Source organism: Crinia signifera, chromosome 2 (genome assembly GCF_055691185.1).
Source record: "Crinia signifera chromosome 2, ASM5569118v1, whole genome shotgun sequence".
In the NCBI taxonomy this organism is placed as follows: domain Eukaryota; kingdom Metazoa; phylum Chordata; class Amphibia; order Anura; family Myobatrachidae; genus Crinia; species Crinia signifera.
In genome coordinates this window covers 354643493-354659883 of record NC_139218.1, presented here as the reverse complement: position 1 = coordinate 354659883, position 16391 = coordinate 354643493, and the positions used below count along the sequence as shown (strand labels likewise).

Here is a 16391-nt window from a genome sequence, read left to right as displayed (position 1 = left end):
ATAACAGCAAAGCTTGGAATTAGGAAATATGTAAAAACTTGTAGACATCAATCACAGAGGTCTGTGAAGTTCTCTATGAAGATAACAGAACATTTCTGAATATATCAGCCTATCTGCACTGTGCTCACTGACCAGTGGCGTAACTATAAATTTTGCTCCCCCCAGCCAAAAAAGTTTCTGGCGCCCCCCCCATGCCCCTTAAACATTACATCACACATCATAATGCCCCTTGCACTATATGTCACATGCCGTCATTAAACTTATACTCCACAAATCTAAATGCACCTTACACTATGACCGGAATTTCATGCCGCCCGAGTTCAGTGCAGTGCGAGATATCCGCTGAATTCTGATGTTTTTTAAAGGGGAATTAACTTACTAGGCATGGTTTGGCATGGTTTTGCCTTGTAAGTTAATTCCCCTTTAAAAAAACATCAGAATTAAGTGGACATCTCGCACTGCACTGAACTCGGGCGAGATGTCCGCTGTCGACGAAGTCGCACTGCCGCCAGAAAAAGGGTGTGACCTCACTGAGAGGGGGAAAGGCTAATTGAGAATAATGCTCCCACAAGCCATGCCTCCCGTTTTCATCACTATGGAGGCATGTTAAGCGCTCTGTGAGCTTCTGGCATGCCCCCAGCCCCTCAGACAGATGCTAAAGCATGGACACGCAGACACCGACAAACAGACAGATACTGACAAACGGACAGATCCTAAAACACTGGCGCTGACAAGTTGATACATGGACGCTGACACAGACACATATGTTGACACATGGACACAAAGACGCCTATACACAGGGATACGCTGACACACGGACTGCACATAGAGACACTGATGCTGACAGACGCTGACATCTAGAGACATAACACAGACACTGACACAAATATGCTGACTTGTGATGACACAGACACTGAATGCATTGCATCCCACTGTAGAAAACCAGGTTTTGAAAGAGTTAACCTTATTGTTGTGTTCAGCTCCTGTGCTGAAGCCTGTAGAAGGGGAGGGCTCTGTAACCGGAGTGCAGAGTGCAGGGGAATAGAAGGCAGCCGCTGGAGCAGGACGGTCAAGAACAGAAAGCAGGGAGAGGGACGATGCTGCAGCTGCCCAGCCTGCGCGGAGGTACGGAGGTTGTGTGTACTGTGTACACAGAAACAGTTCCGAACTTCCTGCCTGTAATGCTGCTGCTGCTGCTGGGAGGAAGGGGGGGAGAGAGACGGAGACAGGACGGACCTTACCTCAGCTCTGCAGGTTAGAGTGAGAGGCTTCCGGCGCCCACGCAGCCCCCGCTCCTCCAAGCAGTGGCGGGGGCTGCCTTACACAAGCTACGCCACTGTCACTGACCCATGTACAACTATGTAGAGTTTGCAAGAACATTGTAAGTGAAGGATGCCCATTTTATATTTGTACAACAATGGTCTACAGTACATACAGTACAAACTTTGATAACATTTCAAACCGTATATTTATCTCAAAATACCTGTAGTGCTCGCAGCTGGCTGAGCAAGCTCATGACCAAATGTCATTAGAATAAAATTTAAAGGGGATTTTGTATGCGGACATCTCGGTGAGGTTCAAAGTCATGTTCTGAAGAACAAATACACTTGTTGGGAAGTTCACTTGTTTAGTAAGAAGGTTTGAATAAAGTGAAAAGGGCGTTGCCTAAACTCATCACTATAGATTCTCATTATATGTGTCTGAGATTGAATGCGTGGTCATGTGCGCATCAAATTTGAGTTGGAGGTCGGACCAGCTGCACATTTGACCTCTGACTCTGTCCCCCCCCCCCCAGCAGCGGGGAATGGTATCGCATGTGAAATGTCACATGCAGAAGGGCCGCATGCGATGTATCACATGTGATCCTGCCACCCGGGAAACTTCTGGGCTGGGCGGCTCAAGGGGGATCGGCTGTCCATACACTGCTGCAACTAATCAGCAGCACCTGTCCAGGGCAGAGGGTAATGGCTCCTGATGGTGGAATAGCCACCCAGGAGGCTGGAGGAGCGGGCTACGGTACGGCTATAGGAAACTGAACTGTGCTGACACCTGTATTCTGCTGTATTGTTACCCTGTGAACATACTGGAATGCTGTTGCCTGCTACAAATAAAGACTCAGACTGCATCTGTATGCGATTATCTGGGAGACACACAAATGGACACTTGACATAGATATATATCTATCAAAGCACGTTGGTGTGGCACTAGTAGCCAATGGTCAATGAATAAAGAAGAAGGCCAGTTGATAACAACATTTCAATTTATGTAAATTTTCATCAGGTTTACATACATTTACATAAATTGAAACGTTGTTATCAACTGGCCTTCTTCTTTATTCATTGACCATTGGCTACGAGTGCCACACCAACGTGCTTCTACATTTATCCTTTGTGTAGGCACCAGCCGCAGTTATCTTGTTATAGGGAGTGTCGATCCACTGCTTCGTCTCTATATAATTATTATATATATATATATACATATATGATATATATCAGTGCTCGAAGTGGGCCGGTATACGCCGGTATGGCATACCGGCACTTTTTTTCTCACAGACGCACGGAAGCGGTAGTCTGGTGGCAGGAGCAGTGCCGCAGCAGGAGCTGAGACCGCGGTGGCAGAGGGGGACAGCCGGAGCAAGCACAGCGGGTGGCGGGGGGACGTCACTGCCGCGCCGGAGAAGTGCGGGGTGATGTCTTCAGCGGCTGGGAGGTGGAGGCTGCTGACACCGTCAGGATGGACAGAGCAGTCGTGACCCCCGGAGTTCCGGGACCCAGACAGCTGTGGCCATGCATCAGCACTGCTTTTTTTTTCTTACAGACGCACGGAAGCGGTAGTCTGGCGGCAGGAGCAGTGCCGCAGCAGGAGCTGAGCCCGTGGCGGCAGAGGGGGACAGCCGGAGCAAGCACAGCGGGTGGCGGCAGCGGCGGGGGGACGTCACTGCCGCGTCAGAGAAGTGCGGGGTGATGTCTTCAGCGGCTGGGAGGTGGAGGCTGCTGACACCGTCAGGATGGATGGAGCAACCGTGACCCCAGTCATGACCCCCGCCGACCCCGGAGTTCTGGAACCCAGACAGCTGTGGCCATGCATCAGCAGGTCCAAAGTGCTGGGAATAGATTTGTCTGTGTGGTACCCCCTGGGTAAATGCTGATCTTTCTTCATATTTGCTGACAACATAGTTTCTTATGTATGTAAATATTGCTTACAGAATGCATGAAACAAAACCTACAGCAGCATGCGGCTGGGAGGTGGAGGCTGCTGACACCATTGGGATGGAAAGAGCAGCCGTGACCCCCGCCGACCCCAGAGTTCCGGGACCCAGACAGCAGGAGTGGGAGAGAGGTGCTGCAGCAGCATACAGAGCCCAGCAGCACAGAGTCAGCGGGTAGCACGCCGGGGCGGACAGCGGCGCTGAGAAGAGGCCTCTACCCCATCCAGCGGGGCCACAGCGCGAATCCCCTGAGACTGCCAACCCCGGAGAAGGTCCCATTTGGAGCCGACAGCGGGAGTCATGATCGGCCGGAGCCGGCAACAGCAGCAGAGCATCAGGTAAAAAGGTACTCCATACTCCCCATCCCTGGCCTGCACCCTAAGAGTGGAAATTTGTGGATGGTGGCATGGATTTCATTCTTTCTAAAGGGGCATTATGTATAATGAGCACTACAGGTGGCATTATATGTGTAATGGCCACACCCCCTTGTTTGTGACCATGCCCTCTTTTGTGTGGACACACCCCCTTTCATGGAGCGCGCGCGCCTTCGGCGCACGCAGAAAAATACTGCTATCTTACCATACCCCCACTTCAAAATTTCCACTTTGACCACTGATATATATAGATATATACAGTACATATCTGTACAGGTTGAGTATCCTATCTGTTATCCAAATTATTCAGAAAACCAAATAGTTTCCAGAATGGAACTTTTTTTTGTGCTATGAGTGCTACTGGGACACCTGTAACTGGCACTACTGGGGACATGGTATTTAACTGACACTACTGGGACATCTGTAAGGATTCAGTATGAAATACCGACGGTCAAAATACTGACAGCTATTGACCGACGGTCAAAATCCTGACAAGGTCAAAATCCCGACATGGTCAAAATACCAACATTTAAAATCCTGACAACGTCAAAATCCCGACAAGGTCAAAATACAGACATTTAAAATCCCGACATTTAAAATCCCGACAAGGTCAAAATACCGACATATAGAATGTAGACAGGTGAAAAAGTCAACATGACTTTCGGTCGACAGATCGCGAGGTCGACATGGTTTTTTTCACTGTTTTTGGACCCAAATGTCGACATGGAAGTCAACCGCAGCCCCTCGCATCGCTCGCCAGTGGCGTCACTAGGGTTGGTGTCACCCGGTGTAGTAACTCATGGTGTCACCCCCCCCCCATTTTTTTTAAAAATAAACAAAATTGGGGGCGTGGCCTATCAGCAGGGGGTGTGGTCTGTACCGAGATTGTACTGTGTGCTTGCAGATTGAGTCAGCACACCTATTCCAATCTTCCAGTATTATAGCAGTGCTGTAGAAATTGATTGATAGATCAATCCCTGCATTTTTACAAGCTACTTAAATCATTAACACTGTTTATTCGTAATGCCAATTACACATTATGCCGCACACAGTGATGCCAATTACACAATAAGCCACACACCGTGATGCCCATTACACCGCACACCATGATGCCCATTACGCTGCACACCGTAATGTCAATTACACAATACGCCGCACACCGTGATGCCCATTACACTGCACGCCATGATGCCCATAATTACGCCACACACCGTGATGCCAATGACACAATACGCTGCACACCGTGATGCCCATTACACCGCACACCATGATGCCCATTACGCCGCACACCGTGATGCCCATTACACTGCACACCATGATGCCCATTACACCCCACACTGTGATGGTAATTATTTAATACACAATACTCCCCATACCATAATGCTGCCCATTACACCCCACACCTTGATGCCCATTACACCACACACCCTGATGCCAATTACACAATACGCCGCACACCGTGATGCCCATTACACTGCACACCATGATGCCCATTACACCCCACACTGTGATGGTAATTATTTAATACACAATACTCCCCATACCATAATGCTGCCCATTACACCCCAGTGCCAGACAGACACTGACATCATACTGTATGCCCCCACAGTGCCAGAAGCCTCACCTGCTGCACTCAAACGTTGTGATTCGATTCCAGCAGCTGGTTAGGACAGGTAACGGTTCGTTCATGTGTTGCTTGCTTGAAGTTTACTCAGAGTCTCAGACTCACTGACTGCGCAACCTAAAATGCCCCCCCTTGAATGAAAGGCTGTCTGCGCGGCCAAACAAGGTCCCTCCCTCCGTCCCCTGGGGTGGCCAATCCCCACACAGGAGGGGGAGGCACCCGCTCTACACCACCAGCCACCCAGCCTCCCTTCGCAATGCACCCGGGCCGCACCGCACACACAGCAGGGGGAGAGGGGGGCGGGTCGGCATAGCATGTAGCGGACTCGCATCATGCTATGCCAAACCCGCCCCCCTCTCCCCCTGCTGTGTGTGCGGTGCGGCCCGGGTGCTCAAGACGGACATCATGCTGAGTGAGTGTTGCATGTTCCCCCGGTCTATGCGCCGCCGCAGCCGCTCACAGCCTGCTGCCCCCTGGCCTGGCTGTCACTGAGAGTGACTAAATAAGCCAGGGCCGGGACAGAGAACATCGGCTGTCTCAGAGCTCTGGGTGTCACCCCAGAGACTGGCAGGGCCGCCGAGAGGCGGGGGGGAGGGTACAATTTACCGGGGCCCGGGACTGTCAGGGGGCCCGGGGACACACACTCACTTTTTTTTTTAAAGGCAGCCGGTGTGCGCCGCATGCATACTTGCCAACCCATCTGCATTAATTTCTGCTTGACCCTCCTGTTGCCCCGCAAAGCCCCTCTATCCTCCCGGTTTTCGGAGACTGACGGGGGGCGGGGCTTGCATGATGAAGTCAGTCAGCCACCGCAGGGGTTGTGGGTAATGGTGGGCGAGCTGCTGTGTGCAGTGTGCACAGACACCGGAAGCCTGTGCTTCAGGAGCAGAGACAGAGCTTGCAGCCGGGGCTTCCTTGAGGCTGACCCCGCCCACCACACTGGGTTCCGTGCTCTTCCTTCCTGCTCCTCCTCTGCTTGTGCTGTGCTTCATCCCCCACCACGCTGACTGCTGGGTCCCTGGAATGAGTACAGCCAGGTAAGTGCTAAGGGAATGGGGGCTGTGAGGGGTATAAAATAGTGTTTGTGTGTGTGTATTAGGTGTAATATGGGGATGCTGTGTTCAATGGTGTTTTGTGCAATGTGCTGGTTACTTAGTGTAATATGGAAGGGGGGAGCTGTGTGATGTACTATGGTGTTCTGTACAATGTCCTTTGTGTACAGGCTGTACTATGGGGAGCATAGTATAATGTATACTATGATGTGTGCAATGTGCTGGGTACTGGGTGTAATATGGGAGGTGGGGAGGAGCTGTGTGATGTACAAGGTGTGCTTTGTGTGTACAGGCTGTAATATGGGGGGGGGGCACTCTGTATAATGTACTATGATGTGTGCAATGTGCTGCATGTACTGGGTGATCTGTGTATAATGTACTATGGTGTTGTGTACAATGTGGTTTGTATACAGGGTGTAATATGGGTGGCATAGTATAATGTATACTATGATGTGTGCAATGTGCTGTGTAATATGGGGAGCGGACTTGCCTTCCCTCCTGCATTTTGCGAGCTCCCGCTGCCCTGCAAATTGAAGCGCAGCTGTGTAATGCAGCTGTGACGTCAGTGTGTAGCCCTCCTGTGTAATGCAGCTGTGATGTCAGTGTGTAGCCCTCCGCTGTAATGCAGCTGTGACGTCAGTGTGTAGCCCTGCTGTGTAATGCAGCTGTGACGTCAGTGTGTAGCCCTGCTGTGTAATGCAGCTGTGACGTCAGTGTGTAGCCCTCCTGTGTAATGCAGCTGTGACGTCAGTGTGTAGCCCTCCTGTGTAATGCAGCTGTGATGTCAGTGTGTAGCCCTCCACTGTAATGCAGCTGTGACGTCAGTGTGTAGCCCTCCGCTGTAATGCAGCTGTGACGTCAGTGTGTAGCCCTGCTGTGTAATGCAGCTGTGACGTCAGTGTGTAGCCCTCCTGTGTAATGCATGTGTGACGTCAGTGTGTAGCCCTCCTGTGTAATGCATGTGTGACGTCAGTGTGTAGCCCTCCTGTGTAATGCAGCTGTGACGTCAGTGTGTAGCCCTCCTGTGTAATGCATGTGTGACGTCAGTGTGTAGCCCTCCTGTGTAATGCAGCTGTGACGTCAGTGTGTAGCCCTCCTGTGTAATGCAGCTGTGATGTCAGTGTGTAGCCCTCCTGTGTAATGCAGCTGTGATGTCAGTGTGTAGCCAGTACTGCGCTTGGTAATTTGGTCTTTACTTGCCACTGCAGGACACACCCCTGAGTGACAGTAGACACACCCCTTGGGTAGAATGTGATACGCCCCCCATCAACAGCGCACCGCGCAATGCCTTACAGAGCGATCTATAATCTCCCTGAAACTAGTTTTTCCAAGTAGGCAAGTATGCGCACGAGTCACCTGGTCAACTGATTAATTAGTGGACAAGTCTAGAGCAGGAGAGCGGGTCAGCAGCGCAGCAGCAGCCTGTTACTGTGTGCAGACAGTCCAGAGGTCCACCGCTGCGGAGCTTCTGCAGAGACACTGTGACTGTGTGTCTGCAAAGTGAAGTAGCCTGGGACCGGAAGCTGCAGTGTGCACATTAGAGGGGGAAGTGCTGTGGACTGGACCCGGAGGAGCTGTCTGCTAACAAACTAAAAGTAAAAACGCTGCCCTGAGAGACTCTCATGTAAGTAAATGTGTCTGCCCCGCCTGGCTTAATACATATCATGTTCCCCCTGGCAGAGCATGTATCCCCTGGCAGAGCAGGTAACTCCATGGCAACAAGCATGTATTCCCTGGAAGAGCATGTATCCCCTGGTAGAGCATGTTCTCCCTGGCAGAGAATGTATTCCCTGGCAGAGCATGTATCCCCTGGCAGAGCAGGTAACTCCATGGCAACAAGCATGTATTCCCTGGAAGAGCATGTATCCCCTGGTAGAGCATGTTCCCCTGGTAGAGCATGTTCCCCCTGGCAGAGCAAGTAACTCCATGGCAACAAGCATGTGTCCTCTGGCAGAGCATGTATCCCCTGGCAGAGCAAGTAACACCATGACAACAAGCATGTATCCCCTGGCAGAGCATGTTCCCCCTGGCAGAGCATGTATCCCCTGGCAGAGCATGTATCCCCTGGCAGAGCATGTTCCCCCTGGCAGAGCATGTAACACCATGGCAACAAGCATGTATTCCCTGGCAGAGCATGTATTCCCTGGCAGAGCATGTTCCCCCTGGTAGAGCATGTTCCCCCTGGCAGAGCAAGTAACTCCATGGCAACAAGCATGTGTCCCCTGGCAGAGCATGTATCCCCTGGCAGAGCAAGTAACTCCATGACAACAAGCATGTATCCCCTGGCAGAGCATGTATCCCCTGGCAGAGCATGTATCCCCTGGCAGAGCCTGTTCCCCCTGGCAGAGCATGTTCCCCCTGGCAGAGCAAGTAACTCCATGGCAATAAGCATGTATCCCCTGGCAGAGCATGTATTCCCTGGCATAGCATGTATTTTGCAATACAGTGTGTGGCATAATGTGTAATGGACATTATGGCATGTGGTATAATTTGTAATGGGTGTGTGACATGTGTAATAGGCATTACAGTGTAAATTTTTGGTGCGCGCCATTGGCGCGCACTGTCCCTGTTTGCCATGCCCTGATATATATATATATATATATATATATATATTGTCAATGCAATTACTGCCATTCAGTAAGCATCCACCTTGGAAGCAGTGGCATAACAACGGGTCCGCAGACCCCGCTTGAGGAAGCCTCTGTGGGGCCCCGGAAGTTGTCGTACCGGGGCCCAGGATTTCTCTTGGCGGCCCTGGAGACTGGTGACACCCGGTGTGGCCCGCACCCCCCGCACCTGGCTAGTGACGCCACTGCCTGCTCGCAATGCTTTGGGCACTATTTTATTCTCCCACCATGCCCTAGTGTATGGTAGGGCATGAAATACCGCCTGTCCGCACATGTCGGGTCAAAAAACAGTGATAAAACCCATGTCAACCTTGTGACCTGTTGACCGAATGTCATGTTGACTTTTTCACCTGTCTACATTCTATATGTCTGTATTTTGACCTTGTCTGGATTTTAAATGTCGGTATTTTGACCTTGTCGGGATTTTGACCTTGTCGGGATTTTGACCGTCGGTCAATGGTTGTCGATATTTTGACCGTCGGGATTTTGATTTTGACTGCATCCCATCTGTAACTGGTACTACTGGGGACATTATATGTAACTGGAACATCTGTAACTGGCACTACTGGGTACATTCTGACCACTGGAGGGCGGTACTGAGCTATTGGAGGAGCAGCAGCAGGAAAGCTCCCACCACCAGAGGAGAGCAGGAAGAAGAAAGCAGCAGCAGTGCCAAGCCCGCCCAAGTACTATTCATCCTCCCAACAGGGAGCAGCAGGAGGTAAGCCGTACCCCCCCCATGGATCAGTGCTAATCTGCACCCACTGCTGGGTACATTATATTTAACTGCCACTACTGGGACAACTGTAACTGGGGACATGATATGTAACTAGCATAAATATGATAAGAAAATGATTGCTTGGAATTCAAATTCAGTATCTGAGATTGTACACAAACTTTGCTTTATGTTTTGATTCATGCACAAATAAAATATATTTGTGTGTATTTCATGTGTTTGTACAACATAAATGGGGATGCAGTTAATATCCCGGCGGGCGGGACCCCAGCGTTCAGAATCCCGACGCCGGAATCCCGACCGCCGAAATACCGACACATTCTCCCTCCGTGGGTGTCCACGACACCCCTGGAGGGAGAATAAATTAGTGTGCCGAGCGTAGCAAGGCACCGGGCCCGCTGCGTGGCGAGCGCAGCGAGCCCGCAGGGGGGGGGGGGGGCGATCCACATCCCCCCCTTGTCGGCATTTCGGCTGTCGGGATTCTGGCGTCGGGATTCTGAACGCCGGGATCCCGACCGCCGGGATTCAGTACTGAATCCCATAAATGAACTACGGAATAATCCGTTATCCAAAATTCTTCTGGTCCTGAGCATTTTGGATAAGGGATACTCAACCTGTATATATTTACAGATCTATCTATCTATAGATAAATATGTAGATATACAGTATATCTATATATATATCTATATATATATATATATATAGATATATATATATCTAGAAATACACAGAAAGAGAGAGGGGCGCTCTATGGTGCATGTAAAAGTGATTTTTTATTTTGAGATAAGTACTCAAATTGAAGTAAAAGCTGTTGCTCGTACCAATAATAAAACGGCAGTGGGCTGGTTACCACAAGGTGAAAACATAAATACCCGGGACACACCGCTCCTGATGTGACGTCCGCTGGCACTGAAGTCTGGAGAGCCGAAAACGCTGGGTTGCGCCGCCGAACCACCAAACCAGGCTGGGAGGGACACGACAGTCGGGGGACACCGGGATGAGCAAAGCACAGGTATCACAGGCCACGCCCTAACGCGTTTCGTCAGGGACTTCGTCAGAGGGCGTGAGCATTTTGGATAAGGGATACTCAACCTGTATATATTTACAGATCTATCTATCTATAGATAAATATGTAGATATACAGTATATCTATATATATATATATATATATATATATATATATATATACACACGTATAAAATAAGATTTATAAAAAAAACAGTGATGAGTTCTGAACTTCTTACAAGTAAAACATAATAAACTGTTTATTCAGATCTGTAAATAGCACCTTCTTAATTCCGCTGCTTTGTCTGTCTTCCTTAACAGTTTAGTCCAGTGTCCACAATCATAGCGATAGTGTGAATGCCACTATCAGGCAGCAATAAAGAACATGTGGTGAAAGGAACATATCAGACACTTATGACTGGACAGATGACACTAGCGAAGGATTAAGATTAAGGTTTTACAGACTGTGGGAAAGGAACGGTGAACGCTGCTAATGTCTATCATTTGAACAAGAAGACAATAGTGTGATTAGAATTAAAGTAAGTGCTAAGTTATTACATTCACATTTTCCAGGTAATGGAAAACACTTTCTAAGAAATGTTGACTGTTGTACGCGTTGGTATTCTGGGACATATAGTAAAGAGATGGAAAATATTTGTATAATTGGGGGTAGAATTCAGCAGGTCATACCTACTGTAGTTTGCAATAATTTATTGCATAAACAGGTGTAAGGTGACATTATCCCTATGCTTCTAAAATACAGTAGAAATACTAAACTACAGTAGTCACCACATTCAACTAGTATCTAAATCTAAAACCTTGTGTATTTCTCTACGGATATTATTTTTACATAATATGCAATGGCGGTTTTTACCTATGGGCTGCAGGGCCCTGAGGTAAAATCCGCCACTGTTCTCTGCCTATGAAGCTAGATGCAGTCTGTGAGACTGCTTTGGCTTCAATGTGACTGGCAGTGACTACTTATTAGAAGTCTGACCTGCCAGTCACTCAAGGCAGTCCCATTGGGAGGTGTTCCCTCCGGGATGCCTCTCTGTGCGCAGATGCGGGGCAGCCCTAAAAATGGGACGACACTGCGCATGCACCGGACTCTGGAACTTGATTAAGCCTCTGGGGGTGGGTGGGGGGGGGGGGTGGTATGTGACTCCAACAGTCGGGAACCCGACAGTCATTATCCCAACGTCGGGATCCCAACTGCCCGGAGTCAGACAGCATGGCGAGCGCAAAAAAGCCCCTTGCGGGCTCGCTGCGCTCGCCGCGCTGCGGGCACGGTGGCTCGCTATGCGAGTAACCTATTCTATTCTCCCTCTATGGGGGTCATGGACCCCCACGAGGGAAAATAACAGGTGGCCGTCGGGCACCCGGCTGTCGGCGTTTTGACAGTCAGGATCCCGACGTCGGGTAAATGACTGTCGGGATCCTGACTGTCGGGAACCCATCCGGCACCCTCTGGGCTTGGGCCAGCGCATGCACAGTATGTATGAAGTTACTGCGCATGCGCTGGCCCCATGCAGGGGACCAGCGACTGGAACCGGCAGCAGCGAGGAGGGGGGGGGGGCGCATCACGGCAGCAAGGGTAAGAGCCGCCACTGATAATATGTTTTGCCTGGTTCTGAATAAAAAAATGAAAATATAACAGGTCCTTATAAAGCTGGCCATAGATTTTTGCGATTTTGCCCGATTTCACCCAATTTCTTTGCATCAGACTGAGTAATCAGGTGAAAAGTGGCAAATCGCATGTGTTGAAGATCCTATCCTATGCACTGTCCCATGCGCATCGGCTCGGAGCCCCTAGATCGCAAGTGCTGCATTATCGGATATATCGGATCAGACAGGATCTGGCAGCAATTGCAGGGATCACAGGCGATATATCGCAAGCGATCCTGCTGCCCAGGAAGCTGCTGGGCGACTGAATGGAGTCAGCTTTGACTTCTCCTCTTGTCGCAGTCATGTATGGCCAGCTTTAGACACATTTTATTTAAGTTATTTCTAAGCAATTCCAGGAAGAATTTTGATTTTATCACAGAGATATTAGGACAAATCTTTCTTACAGTGATCAATGCAGGAGCAAACTAAAGCTAGGTAAACACTAGACCACAGGTCTTCAACCTGTGGCCCTCCAGATGTTGTGAAACTACATGTCCCAGCATGCCCTGACAGTTTTGGCATGCTCTTATAGGAAAAAATGTGGCAATGCATGTTGGAACATGTAGTTTCACAACATCTGGAGGGCCACAGGTTGAAGACCCATGCACTAGACGATGTACCCAGCCATATCACGGGCGACGGGACCCGGCATTGGCATACACATTTGGTAGCATGGCCCCTGCAAGTGATATCTTCCTGCATGCAGGGCCGACAGAGGATGCCACTGACAACACTTGGGAGCACTGCATCGTCAGCGACATAGTGCGCACACACTGGACAATTTGAATATTTTGTCATTTCTTAAATCCCCGTAACCAACGTAAGGAGAATCTCATCCTCTAATACATAGGTTTATAACCACGTTGCTCAAAGCACAGTTACAGACTAACAAGATCACTGGTGGGCAACAACCCATATTTTAAATAGGGGCAGCATGCACCCCCCAAAAGGGGGTGGTCCTGCTGGGTAGAGACATTACACAATAGTACCCAATTCAAATTGCGCCACACAGTAATGCTACACTATTTACATTACATCATGTTATTTTACACAGTAGTGTCCACTATTCAATTTACACCACACAGTAGTACTCCTTTATATTATACACATTACACATGATCATATTGTTCTTTATTCATATTGCACCAAACAGCAGTGCACAGATCTACTCCTTTACCTTATACATACTACGCCTCACAGTATTGTCCCTTATTCACATTACGCCAAACTTAATTAGCCCTTATTCATAGTAGTGCACAGAAGTGCTCCTTTACCTAATACATGTTACGTCTCACAGTAGTGCCCCTTATTCCCATTACATAAAAATGTATTGATGCCTATTCATACTAAACCACACAGTAATGCCCTTTATACATGTTACACCACACAGTAGTGCACCTTATACACATAATGTCACACAACAGTAGTGATCTCCACTGCAGCTGCCTGAAATTCCACTGTGTGTTGGACAACACTGTGGAATTCCACTGTGTGTTGGACAACACACACTGTCATGGCCTCAGCAGCAGCAGACCAGCCAGGAGTCACTGATTGGGGCAGGTTTGGGGGGGAAATGTGACATTAGGCCCAACCCTTCGCATCACAATTTGTTAGTTTTCTGAAGGGGCTTGGCTTATATTCTGGATTGCTCCACTTAAAAAAAAAACTGGTCCGTCGGATGACCCACAAAACTGCTGCTGCCCCTGTCAAGCGGAGCCGATTCTAGGCATTCTAAATGCACTAGGCATTTTGCTTGCCTGTGCCTATGGCCCACTATGTCTAATGTTCAGAGATCATGGACAAAATGCAATAGGGTGCAGTATCTTCAAACTGGCAAGATTTCAGCAAATTAGCAGTCTAATGTTTAGTAAGGCAAAGCCATGGTTGTTTTGTCTTACTAAATATCACTGCTTTCATTTTAAGGGATAACTCATCCAAGTTTGGACAGTCCCAGTATTCTGCATTTTGTAACATTTTACGCCATATACAGTATGGGTTTAAAAAGGAACCAGCTGTGTAGCTTATCAGAGTGAATGATCAAGGACAGCAAACCAGACAACTGTGCATAGTTCCAAGAGATAGCGAATTCATACCCTTAAAAAATAAAGTTACATAAAACATTTATTCACAAAGTCTATCTTTATATATTTTTATTAAAATGCTAATATAATATAATCTATGCCATGGTTTTCTTAAAGTGTCCAATGTTACTAGACCAGGCATTCCAAACCACGGTCCTCAAGGCACACCAACAGTGCAGGTTTTAGTGATATCCAGACTTCAGCACAGATGGTTTAGTCAGAATCCCTCAGGTACTAATTAAGTCACCTGTGCTGAAGCCTGGATATCACTAAAACCTGCACTGTTGGTGTGCCTTGAGGACCGTGGTTGGGAATGCCTGTACTAGAGTGTCTCCAACCCAAGAAATCAGGTTGTATGAATTTATGTTCATTTGAAATATCAAAGATGAATAATTTAAATCAAATCTTAATTTAATTTCTATCCTGATAAAGTTCCTTTTTATTTTTATACCACAAACCCCGTTTTGTGGGTAAAGATTGAAATAGAGCAACTCTGCATTACACTACATTACATGACAAATGATATATAAAGACAATATAATCTATCTCCCTAGAACATACAGTATACAGTGTTCACCTGTAAATACTACAGTACATAAGTAAAAGTGCACTCACCAGCTGTTCCATTGTCCAACAACTCAGCAATTATCTAGACAAAAACAGAAAACAGGATGCTGAATGTCTATAATACATTATATACATTAACTACAATTAATACACTTTACATGTCAATGGATCTGACTTTGTAATAATAGGTAATGTTCACTGCAATAGGATGTACTGTACAGATAACCATCTTTCCTCCTGTCCATCTTCCCTTAAATCTCCCTCACTACCAATAACACCAGAATTTCTTCAGTCTCCCAAGAACATTGCCTGATGTCTCAGGTAAATTTACTAAGAATCATAGGCAAAATCTATAGGAAATGAAAATGGTCAGGCATTCCCAACCACGGTCCTCAAGGCACACCAACAGTGCAGGTTTTAGTGATATCCAGGCTTGAGCACAGGTGACTTAATTAGTATCTGAGTGATGCAGCCCACACACGCATCGATTTTAGAATGCGTTTTGTACTTTTAAAGTACAAAACGCATCGTGCGTACAATTATCGGGGTGTATTCGTGCGGCGTGTGCGACGCGATGCTGTGCTATGCGCGTTCCCGGGGGCCGATTTTAGATGTCCAAAAAAGTATGTGCAGCAGGTACTTTTTTAAACATTATCGCATAGCATCGGGCTCAGCATTATACAGGCATACGAGCCGATGCTATACGATGGTTTTTTTTGGGGGGGGGGGGGGGGGGGGAAATAATTACATACAAATTGGTATCAACAACTTTATTGCAGGTTTAAAACATGTGAACTCGAACAAAATAAAGGTCAGAAAAAGCCAGTGAAAAAATGTGCTTAAATCGCACAGCATCGCATCGCAGACAGCAAAATAACCATCACATCGGCTCATGCTTAATTCTGGCAGAAAAATTGTAAAGAACCATTGTACAGCCAAAAACGCATAGCACTGAAATCGGTGCGTGTGTGGGCACCTTGATTCTGATTAAACCATCTGTGCTGAAGCCTGGATATCACTAAAGCTGTGTACACACAGGGGCGATAGGGGCTGAAATTGCTGGAAATATGGTCGCAGGCGACCATATTGGCAGTGATAGGAGTGTGCCCCGGCGATAAATCGCCGGGTGCACGCTCCCGTTTTCAGCCCCATTCTAATCGCTCCAAGCTCCTGCGACCAGCTGATTACCTCTGGCAGAGGTTCCCTTTCATCAGCAACCATCTCTAGTCACTGATGAAAAGGAGAAACTGAGCAATATATCTCCCCCGTGTGTACAGGGCTTTAGGAGACCGGACCACACACTGACATAGATACTAGATAATTTGATGCATAAAATTATAATTTAAATGATTTTAATGTAATTGGAATAACTAATTGCACAATTTGGAAATTGCTGTAAACCGATTGCTTCAATGTGTAATAAATAAAGATAAAAAAAAAAAAGAATCATAG

General features: G+C 47.9%; 1 protein-coding gene across 1 annotated transcript in view; it reads right to left on the bottom strand.

Annotated features, from left to right (window-relative positions):
* The window catches only part of STARD13 (StAR related lipid transfer domain containing 13), a 290895-nt gene that overhangs the window by 182557 nt on the left and 91947 nt on the right, over positions 1-16391 (bottom strand). Inside the window, exon 3 of the mRNA XM_083169803.1 lies at positions 14988-15021. Within this exon, the coding sequence (XP_083025929.1) occupies positions 14988-15021 (34 nt within the window). The remainder of the gene's footprint in view (positions 1-14987; positions 15022-16391) is intronic.